This window comes from Eurosta solidaginis, chromosome 3 (genome assembly GCF_040869045.1).
Source record: "Eurosta solidaginis isolate ZX-2024a chromosome 3, ASM4086904v1, whole genome shotgun sequence".
Classification (NCBI taxonomy): domain Eukaryota; kingdom Metazoa; phylum Arthropoda; class Insecta; order Diptera; family Tephritidae; genus Eurosta; species Eurosta solidaginis.
Genome location: NC_090321.1, coordinates 79,777,164 through 79,792,175, shown reverse-complemented (window position 1 = coordinate 79,792,175; position 15,012 = coordinate 79,777,164). Strand labels below are relative to the sequence as shown.

Sequence of the window (15,012 nt, the reverse complement as noted above, 5' to 3'; positions counted from 1 at the left end):
GACAGGATGACCCCCTATTATGCGATTTCTTTAATTTGATGCTGGAGAAAATTATACTAGCTGCAGAACTTAACCGCTCTGGAATAATATTCTATAAAAGCGTGCAATTACTGACATATGCTGATGACATTGATATCATCGGCCTAAACACCCGCGCCATTAGTTCTGCTTACTCCAAACTGGAAAAAGAAGCGGTAAAGATGGATTTGATGGTGAATGAGGACAAAACGAGGTACCTGCTGTCATCGAGCAGAGTCAGCGCATATGCGCCTTGGCAACCACTCTACTGTTGGGAGCCATAACTTATAAATAGTAAAAGACTTCGTTTATTTGGGAACCAGCATCAACACTAGCAACAACATCAGCTCTGGAATCTAGCGAATAATCACTCTTGCCAATAAATGCTACTTTGAACTAGGTAGGCAATTGAAAAGTAAAGTCCTCTCTCGTCAAACGAAAATCATACTCTATAATCCACTTATCGTACCCGTCCTGCTATATGGGGCAGACGCGTGGACCATGACAACAGCAGATGAAGCGGTTCTGGGAGTGTTGGAGAGAAAATTTCTTCGAAAGATTTATGGACCTCTTCGCGTTGGCGATGGCGAGTATCGAAGAAGATTTAACGATGAGCTGTAAGAGCTATACGCAGACATCAACATAGTCCAGCGAATTAAAACGCAGCGGCTACGCTGGCTAGGCCATGTTATGCGAATGAAAGATGGCACTCCGGCCAAGAATGTTTTTCTATCGGAACCCGCCTATGGAAGCAGAGGTACAGGGCGGCCACCACTCCGTTGGAAGGACCAGGTGGAAAACGATTTAAACTCCCTTGGTGTGACCAATTGGCGCCGGTTGGCAGGGAGAATGAGCGACTGGCGCGCCTTGTTGGACGGCCATAACCGTTTAAACGGTTAAGCGCCAATTAAGTAAGTAAAAGCTAAATTGTTTATACAAAAGGGACTTCTCCACTGTTCGCACCACCTCATGTAGCGCTGCCCCTGTGGATTTCCCCTTAGGTACGCATGTTGTGGAAAGTGGCTCATCAAGAATATCTCAAGTGGTTTTATTTTATTATTAGCCTGAAATCAATGGCCAGTTCGTGTCTTCTTCCCAATTTTGTTTGTACTCTTTTTCCGAATGCATACACAAAATATTACTTTTAGTTCATTAACCAAAGATTTTTTAGTCTTTAGCATTAACCCCTTCGGATTTATACAGCGAAAAGCTATTTGTTGCCCAGGCGATTTTATCTTCTGCCGTGATCTTTCCTGTTTGCCCGTCAATTGCTTCTTGCACCGTTTCTGTTACTTGTGCTGCCTCTGCGGGGTCATCCGGAAAGTGAGCGTCTATAAGGATGTCCAGGGTTTCAGTTGCTGATTCTGCCCATGTTCGATTAGCGCGCTTGGAAAAGGTTTTATTTGAATGATTTTTGGCTAGAATCTTTCCAAGTCTTACTAAGTCCTTCGTTGATTCGATGGACATTGCACTCCGTATGCATTTTTTTGTATTCCCTCATGGAGGTCTTATACTCCAGGAAGTCACATATTGATTAACATTCGTTGAATACCTTCCTAAGATTTGAGCTTACACTTCTAAGACTTTTATCCCACCATGGAGAGAAGGTCATTTTGCTCCTTGAAATTGGACGCACCTTTGTACGCTACCTGGATTTTTTGTTTCAGAGACCTAACTCGGCCATCCTGATTACCTGAAGAAGTAGAAGACGATATTTCGTGATATTTTTGTGAATCCATTCATGTCAAACAATCGGCGTATAATTTTTTTGCACTGTGACTATTTTTGGTTTATGTTGCGATAGGTACTAATGCAAATGCTCCAATAAATTTTGTTATCAATATATGTATGTACATTTCGCCCGTTCCAAAGTAAACAGATGTAACTCGAAATTTTCATTTTTTTTTAGATATTCTGATACATTTTGATAACTGGCAGAGGCCATTATATTCAATCTTATGTAATAGTCATTGAGACAAAAATTGCGGAAATAGATTCCTTTGCATCTTTGTATTATAAATTTTCGCAGCTAACCTGTTAATTGTAAACTGATCGAATTCAGCGTTACTCCGGCTATGCTCTTTGAATAGGCTTTGATTTTTTAATGTAAAGTGAATCAAGTCGAAATAAATCTTTAGTTTTCGATAATTTATGGTATAATAAATTCAACTTTGTATTATACTTCAAAATTTCTGAGCATTCATAACTAAATACTAAGAAACTCAAAACTTAACTAACATCAAGAATTATTTAAATCCGTATCCAGCTGTTTTACATTGGGAAGAGGTAAATACATACAAATCCATAATTTTTAAATAATTATGGTGCTTTATTTCAATTAAATAATTTTATTTATATAATTTTATAACTGAAAATATAGAAGTTGGAGTAATGGACGCTCAGCATATTAAAAGCTTGGTTGATAGTAGCTTATCAGAAAACGAGGAAGATCCTAAAGAAATCACAGTAGTTTTTAATATCCCTTCTTTATCTAGTACCGCATCTTCTTTATCTACTCCGCAGCAAATTAATTATAGAAATGATAACGTAAGTACTTTTATACGATTTACATAATGCTGTTTCTATTCTACACCATCGTACTGTAAGAACCCAAATACTCGACCTACACGTCAAAAAAGGTCGATTTTAAAATTCCAAACGTCTCCTGTATACACAGATGAAAGTGATGCCGATCTCAGCGATGCAGATCCAACTTTCCAATGCGTGTTTCGTAGAAATAACTATCTGTTTTATCAATCTTCTTCTTCAGTGAGTTCAGATGAAGAGTCAAGAGTTGCTTCAACCCAAAAAAAACCAAACGTATATCTCAGCCCATAAATTGGAAACAGAATAAAATGAAAAGCTATCGTAATAGAGGTAAATCTTATGTATCCAGAGCTCAAAAAATCTTCCCGGCACGTTGCCTCAAAACACCATGTAATCAAAAATGTAGATTTAAATGTTCTGAAAAAATTAGCCTCGAAGATAGGTACGAAATTTTCCGGAAATTTTGGGATTTAGGTGACTTATTGAAGAAAAGGACTTATTTGCTTTCGTGCATGATCGACGTTAGCCCAAAATATAAGTATTCAAATGCCAAGCAGCCAAGACAAAACAATAAAGCATTTTATGTCCTAGTAGATAATAAGAACATAAGAGTATGCAAAACATTCCTTAAAGCAACTTTAGATATTTCAGAACGTATGATTTATACAGTTCAAGCAAAGTCGAAGGAGCACGTATTGGATCTACAAGATTTGAGAGGAAAATCTTGCAGTTCCAAGAACCCTCAACTGACTGAGGATATAAAAGCTAATTCCTCGGATTGAAGCGCATTACGTCAGAGCCCCTTCGTCTAAAGAGTACATAGATGGCAGTAAAACTATACGAGATTTATTTAATGATTTTAGAAGCCAGTAATACGATAATTTAAAAGATCCTAGATCATATCAAAAATGCTATGATATATTTAAAACCGAAATCAATATTGGTCTTCATCACCCCAAAAAGGACCAGTGTGACCTTTGCGTGTCTCGAAATAATAGGAAACTTGATTTAAATGACGAGCTAGAGGAAAAATATAACACTCATTTAGAGGAAAAAGATTTAAGCAGGGATGAAAAGCTAAATGATCGTAATAAAGTCAACAATAACTTTAAAGTAGCTGTGTATGATTTAGAGGCAGTATTGCAATGTCCGAGAGGACAAACTTCTTCATTTTACTACAAATCAAAATTAAATTGTTACAACTTGACTGTGACTACTTGATGTGGTATTTTACTCGGATAATTGTTGCGGTCAAAATAAAAACATGTTTATAGCTTCTTTGTATTTCTTTGCTGTACGAAACTTAAAAACTAATAGTATTACACATAAGTTCTTAATCAGAGGTCATACACAAATTGAGGCCGATAGCATGCACAGCATTATTGAAAGAGAGGTAAAAAAAACTTAAATTCTGGCCCTCTGTATAGCCCTGATCGGTATTTAGCTTTAATTAAAAATGCAAAAAAAACCAACCCACCTTTAAAAGAACACGAGCTAAACTTTGAATCATTCTATGACTTAAAAGCTTTGCAAGCTGAATGGGGATACAATTTTAATACCAATATGGATGAAGAAGATTTAAATTGGAATGAAATAAAGGTTTTAAAAATGACTAAAGAGCACCCCACCACATTTTTTTACAAATATCTTACAAGCAAGAAACTTACGAGGAAGTGAAAGTAAGAAACAAACGAAGAAAAATGAAGCCTATTACAGCAATAGACCTTTAAGCCGGCATATTTTCAAAAACAAGAGTTGAGTGACAACAAGAAAAGAGATTTAAGAGATCTTCTGCAAAAAGGACTAATACCTTCCTTCTATGAAAGCTTTTATAATTCTATATTATAAATATTTAAATTTGTATTAAAAATACTAAAATAGTTAGTAGTGTTGAATGCTATGAATAAATACCACGAAAATCTTTAATAAAGGAGTTTCTTTTAGCTTTTAATTAGACCGTTGATAAAAAAGTACATACTAATTTTGGTTAAACTCGTTTTTTCTGCCTCTACGGATAATTAAATTAATGCCTTTGTGATATGATATGAAAATAAGAATGAAAGCTGTTGATGAGTGCTTTAGTACAGAGTAATATATATAATCCAGAGACGGATTGGGACTGGGATTAGGACTAGGACTGGGACTGAGACTCGGAGTGGGACTGGGACTGGGGCTGGAATAAAATACATACCACTCTCTGGGACAGGCAATAAGGGATGCAGAAGAATGAAAAGAAATTGAGAGAAGAGAAAAGAGAGGAGAAGGAGATTGAGAAAGAGATAGAATGAGACGAAGATGGAGATAGATGAAGCGAAAAAGACGGAGGGAGGAGTGAATAAAAGGATTAGGAAAAGTGGAGAGGGGGGAGGGTAGAGTCAGACGGAAAAAGCTTATTAAAATGTATGCAGATAGGCCAAATTTAGGGCAGGATAACGTCTGCCGGGTCTTCTAGTTAGAGTTAAAATCTAACTGTTTAAAATTACAAAACTTTTTTTTCCTAAAAAATTTAAATTTTGAATTACATCTCTTTACTTTGCAACGAGCGATTTGTATTTACATAAATATTTATAACAAACTCATATATATGTACATTGTCTTTGTATGGCGGCCGCCGTGGTGTGCTTAGTGCTGCGCCTACCACACCGAAGATCCTGGGTTCACGCCCGGTTAGGTTAGGTTGCACTGGCCGGTCAATAAAGATCTCACCTAGACTGATGTGTACATAGTCTTACCAGAATTTGTTTAACGACCAAACGTAGGAACCCCAATCAGGTACAAGGACTTATGTTATAGAATAACTCCGTATTCTTCGCAAATACTAGAAGTTTTGTGGAGCCTATGTAGCTTAATTGCTGGCTCGACATCTGGCAACTCTGCCACCCTTAATAACTGGAGCCTTGACCTCGCGAGCACAGAACACGAACACAGAATGTGCTTAACAGGTTTCTTCCTGTATCTCGCACTTCCTACACCTGCTGTTACTGACGAGACTTAACTTATAAGCATGTGACGCCAGGAGGCAGTGTATGCCCAGTTGTTATGCCCATCGTGAGCCTTAAGTCTTCTCTCTTCAGAGATATGGGCCACTGAGTGAGTCTTATATCGTAGGCCTTGCAAATGATCTTAGAAATTTTGCAGCTCCGCGCTTTTGTCCACGCCTGTCCTGCTTGATGGATCATATTCAGATCCTGTCTTCTTTTGATATCTCCAAAACTGATTGGGACGTCTATTGTCGTTTGAGCGAGTGGTGAGCCCTCCGTGGCCAAGTCATCGGCCTTTTCGTTACCTTATATCCCTTTATGACCGGGAACCCAGTATAGATGTATTGTCCGGCCTGAGCGAAGTTTTTCCAAGGCTTCTTTGCATTCCAGAACACTTCTTGATGAAGTACTGTGAGAGATTATGGCCTTTGCCGCCTATCCATATATATTTTGGCGCGACTGCAGCTTAAGCACGCTTCCTCCAGAAATTCTGCTGCTTTCTTCATGGATTTAATTTATGCTTGAAAGATGATGCAGTAATCTGGCAGCTTGTAGGATCTACTTATTTCCTTATTTCTGCACCCTGACACCAACCCTCCGGCTCAATTGTGGTCCCAATAAATCTTTCGAAGCTCAGGCACGGGCCCATATATTCCGTTTGCCTGATATTAGATGGCGCTATACCGCTATGGCCATATGGCCTGCACTCAAGCTGCCCTGAGACCTTAAGCATTGTTGCGATGTTTTTGGCCATTAGGTCTGCAGGCGGGATGTGTAGAATGGCATGTAATGCTGCTGTCGGGGTCATTTTTAGCGCCTGCGGAGTTCCTCTGTTTACAGTTTGTTGCCTCGCATAGAACCCATTCGCGCCCCGAGCAAAGCAACATCAAAATTTTAGAAACAAGTTTATTAATTATGAGAAATTTTTTTAATCGGATTCGCCGCTTGGTAGTGTTTAGCAAGCACTCCGAGTGCATGATTGTAAATTTTACCAAGTAGCGCAACTAACAGCTGATCAGTGAAAATTCGCACAATCACACGAACAGTTCTCGACTCAGTTTCAAAACAAAACTTTAGATTATTTAACTCAAATTTTAAAGTGAGATAATCTTTACGAATTTATTTACATAGAATATATAAGGCGTTTTTGTTGTTATTAAAACAGTAGTTTTATTTTTATTAAAGCTTTTATCAATTTTTTTTTTAATTTTGAAAAAACTCCGAACACCATTCCTTCATTTTATGACATTCGACTGCCTAGTCCACTGCCTTCCACTCTATTCGCAACATAACCTCTGTTTAAGTTGCCAAACTATATAGTAAACAATGGAGTGCATAGTGTACAAGTACAAGTGTGTTGACTTCTTTCTGACAGACACTCGCTTAAGTGAGCATAACGGGGAAATCTTGGTTGCCATTGTTGTTTCGGTTGAAAACGGTCAATTAGGGTTCTGTGCAGGACGTAAAAGATTGAAACAGAGTTTATGTAGTCACAAAACTGTTGCTCCTGTTCCACAGCATTTTAATTTTTTTCATGGCGAAAATTGTTCAGAGTTATTGACTTTCATTAAAAATTTAATTTATTATACAAGGTTACTTCTCTAAGTGTGAAAAGCATAGAAAACGTAGAGTTTTTCAAATTATTGTGAAAAACTTTTTAAACTCAACAACAAAGTATATCGGTAACATATTTTCTAGGATTTCTGAATTTCTGTACCCAAGTTCATTATATTTGTTTAATAAAAGAGTTTGGTAACAGCATTTTTAAAAGAAAAAACAACAATGTTATTGCACAAAAATGTATCTAATAGTTAAACTTTCATTCATTCATATTTTTGTCCACTTCTTTGGTTTGCTTCCACTCACAGCACCGTTTTATTTTCGGGAGACTTTCACAGCGACAGAAATTAAGGCGGATTTACATATACGCTTTGGTTGTGTTGCAACGATCTGACGCCTTGGCAGGCCCATAATATAAAAATGAGACTCCTTGCCATTTTCTTCGCTTTGAAGCGATGAGAGTTGTAAATCCTCCTTTGAGAATTTCTAAACTTTTTGAGTCCTTTAACATTCAACAAACTTTGCTTGGCAAAATATAGGAGCTGCCATAAATTTAACTCATCTTTCGGCGAAGCATCAAAATATTTACATAAACGTTTTGGTTGCGTGCCTACGCTTTGACGACGCCATACGAAAAACAATCAAACGCCTTGCGTTATCTTTGCTTTGAAGCGACCAAAGCGTTTATATAATTTTGCTTTATACATTTGCCCTTCAAAAAACGCGAGTACTCCATAAATAATGTAAGGAATACTCCTTTGGGAGTATAGGAGTATTCCAAAACGAATCTGTATTCATACAAAAAATGTGATCCAATTAACATTGCGATGTCCTAGGAGAGGAGTAGGTGATCCCACTCTCGCTTTGTTTGTCAGTATTCCATAGAGTACATACGTGAGAGTACTTTCCAAAGTACTTTCACTGTAGTACTCCATGGAGCACCCACAGAGGATCATATGCCAAAGTACTAAAGAGGAATTGTGGCGGAAAGAATTATCGGAGTGAATTTAATTTAAAATGAAAGTAAATGAAGAGGGGCAATACAACTTTTATATTTTTTACTACGAATATTCTTATGTTATTTAGCATTTGCGTGAATAAAGACACTAATATTTCTCTATAGGTACTATAGTATGTATACATAAAACCAGTGCGCGGTTGCATTTTATCAGAGTTGCCATAGTAAAATTTTATTATCAGTTATTTGTATGCAATATTTTACTTTTGGCAACTCTGTTCGATCGTCATTGTGTCGTGATCACGGTCGTTAAAAAACGAGCAATGATCGGCTGATGGTGGTCCGCAAACGCATTGCAAAGGAGTATTGTTAGAGTAGGTAGGTTGAACTGGCCGGTCCATGAGGACGTATTGTTAGAGTACTCCAACATGAAATAAATGGAACACGTAATCCAAAAATTTGTGCAGGGTGTGTAAACAGCCATAAAAGTGAAAATTTTCACGCTTTATATTTTGTTAAGTTTCTCTAGATCTTTTTGACTCTAATTTAAATAAATTTTGCTTTTGGTATATTTCCGCATTGTTGGAGGCTACAAATCTTCTATTATTTATATTTCCGCGGAAATATATGCAACTATTTCATCTGTTAAAACTACAAAGTTTTAGTAAATTATCAAATGCAACTCAGCTTAAAGTACTCTTAGGTACCAAAAATGCAACTCTAGACCTGAGATTTGCATCAGGTGAGCGAGGCTGTTTGTAATTTTGACATTTATCGCTTAGTTGACACACTGGTACTGTACACAATGTCCGAGTGTATATGTGCCATGAAAAGCTCTCAGTGCAAACTCACCTTGCAGGTGCCGTTAGGAGTGGGCATAAAACAAGTAGCTTCCGTCCCGGTAGTTGGTGCGAAAAATTTAAAGAAGCACGACGGCAATTGGAAGAGAAGCTCGGCCTAAAATCTCGCCTTACAGTTATTTTTTATTATGTCTTCGTACATATGTATATACATACATTTGTAGAACGTCCGAGCTTGCAGTCCCACTCGATGGATCATCTACACTCGTACTTATCTTCAAGGCATTCAGTCTGATCGCGTACGTCGCATAGAATAGCCGCTACTAATCTAAGCAAATGTGGTACGAGTTCATATATAATCGGATCATCGGTTTCAAGCGTTTGCGTGACGTAACGCTGATGACACTCAAAAAGTGTAGATTGTTCTAGATTACGACCTTTGACACTCACATGCATTCATACATACATACTATGTAAACTTAAATCTTGTGTGCGTTCATTACAAGATATAACAACTAATTTATCAGCATACATACATAAATAACAACATATCAGACATATTAGCTGACACACACATATCTACATTTAAACATAAAGGAAAGCTGGGAATAATAAAATTAAAATGCAGTGCCATTCACTCGACAAGTGTTTCGTGATAATTTTACTGTTATGTTTAGTGGCATTTCAATTGGCAGCATGTTGTACGCGTGCACCAATACATTTACCGCATGGCAGACGTTCGCGTGGAGACAATGGTTATAGATTGTTAGTTGCTGAGGGTCCCAGTGGTTATGTGCCGGGGGAAACTTATAACGGTAAGTACTAAAAAAACTGCAAAGCTCAGGGTCACCTGCAGATATCAGTAATCTTTTAATTAGAAATGAGGATACGTGGGTGGTCTTATTCATAATAATTGTCCCAGTTTGGCCGCATGGATATCTGACAGCCATAGATTAGCTTGGGTTGAACTGGCCGATCCATGAGGACCTCACATAGACTGAATGATGCCGTAATGTTAACAGAAGTTTATTTTAACGACCAAACTGAAAACCCCTATGAAAAACCATGACCTGTGTTATAAAAAAAATCCGTCCTCTTCGCAAATACTAAAAGCTTTCTAGGACTTAAGCCACTTGTATCACTCCTAATAGCTGGAGTCTTAACTTGGCAAGCGCACGGCACGAGCACAAAACGTGCTCGATCGTTTCCTCCTCCAACCCCCACTTCCTACATCTGCTATCACTGGCCAAGCCTAATTTGAAGGCATGCGACGCAAGAAGGCAAAATACCCGTCATAAGTCTACAGTCCTCTCTTTTTTAATAATAGAAGCAACTTTGTTAGTCTAAGGATGTAAGCCCTAGATTAAACTCACATACTTAAAAATTGTTATTTTTTATTTTCAACGTATTTTCGCAATTTATTTGAAACATCGAACTAGGCGGTCACCAGAGTCGGATTTTATTGTAAAATGTTTTGATTGGTACACCAATAAATTGCGAATAAGAAAACGAGGGGTCTAATCTCGCATAAAGTGATATGATGATAGCGATCTTTTGGTCGTAGCCCCAGCGGGTTAGGGGGCTTAGATTATACCCGCGGCAGGTATGCCTGCCGTAAGAGGCGACTAAAATACCAAATTGATCCAAGAGGTAGCCAGCGCAATATATAGCTTCTCCAACCCAATTGTCAACCCGTAGCGAGTTTTTTTTTAACAGCCGAGGCTCTGGCGAGCCCATGTTCCAACGGACCCAGGGGGTAGGCGGGAGGGCGGTATGACATTGAAGGTTTGTGTGGTTGTTGTATTTGTTGTGATGGTCCTTTGCCGGATAGAGATCCAGTAACACAGCACCATTAAGGTGCTAGCCATCTCGGGAACGATTTATATGGCCATATTAAACCTTCAGGCCATACCTCCCTCCCCACCCCAAGTTCCATGATGAGCTTGGGGTCGCCAGTGCCTCGTCTGTTAGTGAAACAGGATTCGCCGCGGATAGCTGAGGTTGACAATTGGGTTTGAAGAAGCTATGTATTGCGCTGGCAACCTGAAGGGTTGCGCTACACAGCCCCTTGAAACTGGTATTTTAGTCGCCTCTGACCCCTAACCCGCTAGCTCAGGTTTATGTGGTCATACTAAATCGTTCCCCAAGGCCTTCTGGGAGTGTCCTTATCGCTACGACAACAACAACTTGTTGGTCTTTGAAATTTTACATCTATTTATGGATCGTGTGATTTTATAATTTTGAATTTTAAACATAATTTTGTCGTTGCTGACCAATCAATCCTAATTCAAACAAATGTGATTCGAGTTGTTGCTGCTGTTCCCTCACTAGGGTAGGCACCTTGTCGTTGGTGTGAGGGCTTAGTCGATCTCCATAGAGCTCGACTATGAGGCGGAGCTGTTTAGGACTGGCATCTACGCCGTTTCGCCTAATAGGAGGGCGGCGGGATGTCGGTGACCAAGAACTGCCAACCCCCTAATCCAGGGTGTTATGCGGACCGTGCCTATTGAACGATTTGCAGCCAGGGGATAAATTCGGCTGTATTCGAACGGAGCCTTCCCGATACCGGGCCACCTCGGGAAGTATTGATGGCCTTACCACAGTAAGGGGCGCTGCTGTGGCTGACGGTTCTTTCCCCGTATATAATACTGGACCGCTGAGCCCGCCTTGTCGGGCAGGTGGTCGTACGACCAAGATGAACGGCTCATTACCAAATTGCAATAAGGAGGATGATAAGAGGAGGACTGGGTCACAAGCCAAGGACGACGAATACGCATTAAGCGATGCGTCGAGGAGCGAGAGTAGTGCTAATTCAATGAACTCCGTGTTGGAAAAGCACACAAATGAAAACGGAGTAGAAGAGTGGAGAAGGGTACGGAGCAGAGGAAGTAAAATAGCTCTACCGTGCGCAGTACCGTGCAGCAATAAGAATTGTTCAACGCCTGGGAGCAGTGGTCGACCCAACAGAAACGGAGATCGAGCGCTTGGCATGGGCCCATGACGCGGTAGAAGTAGGTCGAAGGCAGTTCAAAAGGTTTGCTGCTAGAAACCCTCGGTTCTGCAACCAGTACGAGGAGGAAGAAGCGTCGAATGGCAGCATGAAGAGGCAACGTTCGGCGGAAGGCGACAAGCCTGCTTTCAAGAGGCAGAAAGGACCCAGTCCCAGAGCCGCGAGGCAGGGCAGTCGCATAGACAAGACAAGTAGGCCCAAAGCTGTTAAACAGATGGGCCCCAATAGCGAGGTAGCAACTTCCTCGAAAGCTGCGAGTCAGAGGGAAGTTCCAACTACGGAAGTAGGAGATAAGCCAAAGGGAGATAAGACTAAGACTCCGGCTTTCTCGGAGGTGCTAAAGGGAGTTAAAGCTAAGACTCCGGCTTTCTCGTAGGTGCCAAAGGGAGTTAACACTAAGACTCCGGCTTTTCCCGAGAAGATGAGTGAAGTAGCGAAGCAGTCACTGACTGTGCCGCTGGTTGATCGTAGCAGTCCTTTCGGACAGATGACTACTGAAAGGTGGAGATCTGTAGAAAGGGAACTTATTAGCTTAATGCTTAAGATGATGCGGAAACAATCAAGTAAGCCCCTTCCAACCATTGATTCGGGGGGATGGTATAATGGTGTGAAGATGATAGCGTGCGACAACATCGCGAGCTTGCGGTGGCTGGAGGAAGTGGTTCCAAACCTCCAAAGTCAAGGCACGTTTGAGGTGGTGGATAAAGCGCAAATCCCCACGGTACCAAAAGTTAAGGTATGGATACCATGCGTGATGAAGTCGGAGGATACGCTGCGACTTCTGCAGAATCAGAATCCGAACATACCGACACAGGATTGGAAGGTACTTACTGTATCTCGCCCTACGGAGGAAGCTCAGTTCTACATCTTCCAAATAAACAAGCAGGTGGAGGATATATTGTAAACGCAGCTTGGAAAAATGTCCTTTGTTACAGGTAAAATTTATATGCGACTCAGGAAAAGAAGTCCCGAGGATAAAAATCCTAACACGCTGGAAGTGGGCGAAGTCGAAAAGGACCTCAAATGCCTAAGAGAAAAAAGACAGGTGGAGGTAGCCGACGTCACCACGAAGGTGTTAGAAGAGGGCCAACAGCCAAATGGTGCTGTGAGTCGCACAGAGGAACACCCGGCACAACAGTTACAAGAGGCTAAACGGGGCTCCAAATACCCTAAACCAAAAGGGCAAGGGAAGGACGACGACGTCACGACGAAGGTGCAGGAGGGTGACAAACAGCCCAATGGTGCTGCGAGTCCTACAGATAAACCTCCAACACAGTAAAGTGGCGTCGAGCGAACTCCTCCTAACCCTTGAGGAGGGTTCTTTTAACGTGGCGCTGATCCAGGAACCGTGGCTCTCATCGGGAGGAAAGGTTTCTGGACTTAGCGCGCGCGGATTTGGCGTTTACTATGCGCAAACGGAAGGACGGGTGCGAGCTGTAGTAATGGTAAGGAAACAGGTGCATTCATATATGCTGCCTAACTACAATACTGAGGGCCTCTTAGTAGTGGCCGTTGAGCAAAGGAATAAGCAGGCACTTTTCCTGACATCCTACTACATGGCCCATGCTGCGGAGGTTCCACCGATGTAGTGCAAGAGGCTAGTACAGGACGAAGGGCGCAAAGGGCAGTTGGTCATAGGCGCGGATGCAAATGCGCACCACAATGCGTGGGGAGGATCAGATACGAACGAGAGGGGCGAATCTCTATTTTGTTACATCCTGCAAACCAATTTCCTCAAAGCCAACAGGGGAAATGTCCCTACATACATTGGTCCGACATCCAGCAATGTTTTGGATATTACACTGAGCTCCGAACGTGATATATCAAGGTATGATTGGATGGTTCTTGATAGACCATCCTTCTCCGACCATGCGTATATCAGCTTCAGCATCCCCCTAAAGAGGGTAGAGAAGGGAGGAACCTTTAGAAACCCTAGGTTAACAAACTGGACTAAATTCGAGAAACAGGTAGAAAAACGGACGGAAACTGGGACAACCCAAACAGGTTGCCAATGTGGAAGAACTGGAGGAGTCTAATGAATTCCTAACTAGGACGCTTATGACTGCGTATAATAAAGCTTGTCCTCTAAGAAGATTCAGAGGAAAAGCAAAGCCGCCATGGTGGAGCAATGAGCTGAGTCTTCTAAGAAGACAGGTAAAAGAAATGTTTAAACTCGCAAAGACCGCGGAAAGCGAAGGGTGTCGGGACGAGTACAGGGATCTACTGAGGATCTACAAGCGTGAAATTTCCAGGGCGAAGAGAATCTCATGGAAAAGCTTCTGTACGGACATAGAGTGCTCCAGCGAAAGAGCACGGTTGAGAAAAGTCCTAGCAAAGGGAAATATAGTCCAGGGACTAATAAAGAATGAAAACGGGGAATGGTCATGTAATAGTGAGGAATCCCTTGAGGTGCTTCTCGATACACATTTCCCATCGGGAGATGGTTTAGAAGAGCCAGCAGAGAGCACTCACACTTCGATCACTGAGCGGGTAGTGCCGGGCTTGGTGACCTATACCAAGATCGAGTGGGCAGTGAAGACGTTTTCTAAGTTTAAATCACCAGGCCCAGATGGTATATTCCCGGCCATGCTACAAGTCTCAAGTAAGGCGGTCGTGGAATGGCTTAAAATAATATTCGATGGGTGCATAAGACTGAACCATGTACCGCACTCTTGGAGAACTGCTCGTGTAGTATCACCTCTGCTGTGGGCCCTGGTTTTCAACCAACTGCTCAGGCGATTTGATGAGGGACCCGTAAAACTTACGGCTTACGCGGATGACGTTGCAATTATCATAAGTGGAAAGTGCCTTCCAACGATTAGCTCTTTGATGGATCGGGCGCTTCGGGGTATTCATACCTGGGCATCAAATGTCGGGTTGAAAGTCAACGCGGATAAGACGGATATGGTGTTGTTTACAAAGAGGTCCAAGGTCCCAAATTGGATCCGGCCTAAGTTAGGAGGGGTGACCCTACAGGAGAAACCTTGCACAAAGTATCTAGCAATCATCCTAGACAGTAAGCTGTCATGGAAGCTCAACGTGGAAGAGAGGGTGAAGAAGGCTTCAACGGCACTTTATGCATGTAAAATAAAGCTGGGATGTACATGTGGCTTATCGCCCTCTCTTTCTCATTGGGTT

At 41.2% G+C, this 15,012-nt stretch overlaps 1 protein-coding gene across 1 annotated transcript in view; it reads left to right on the top strand.

The window, feature by feature from the left end:
- Positions 1–9,130: 9,130 nt before the first annotated feature.
- Positions 9,131–15,012, top strand: part of fat-spondin (extracellular matrix protein f-spondin) — a 76,412-nt gene continuing 70,530 nt past the window's right edge. Inside the window, exon 1 of the mRNA XM_067772541.1 lies at positions 9,131–9,679. Coding sequence (XP_067628642.1) covers positions 9,487–9,679 — 193 coding nt within the window. The 5' untranslated portion in view covers positions 9,131–9,486. The remainder of the gene's footprint in view (positions 9,680–15,012) is intronic.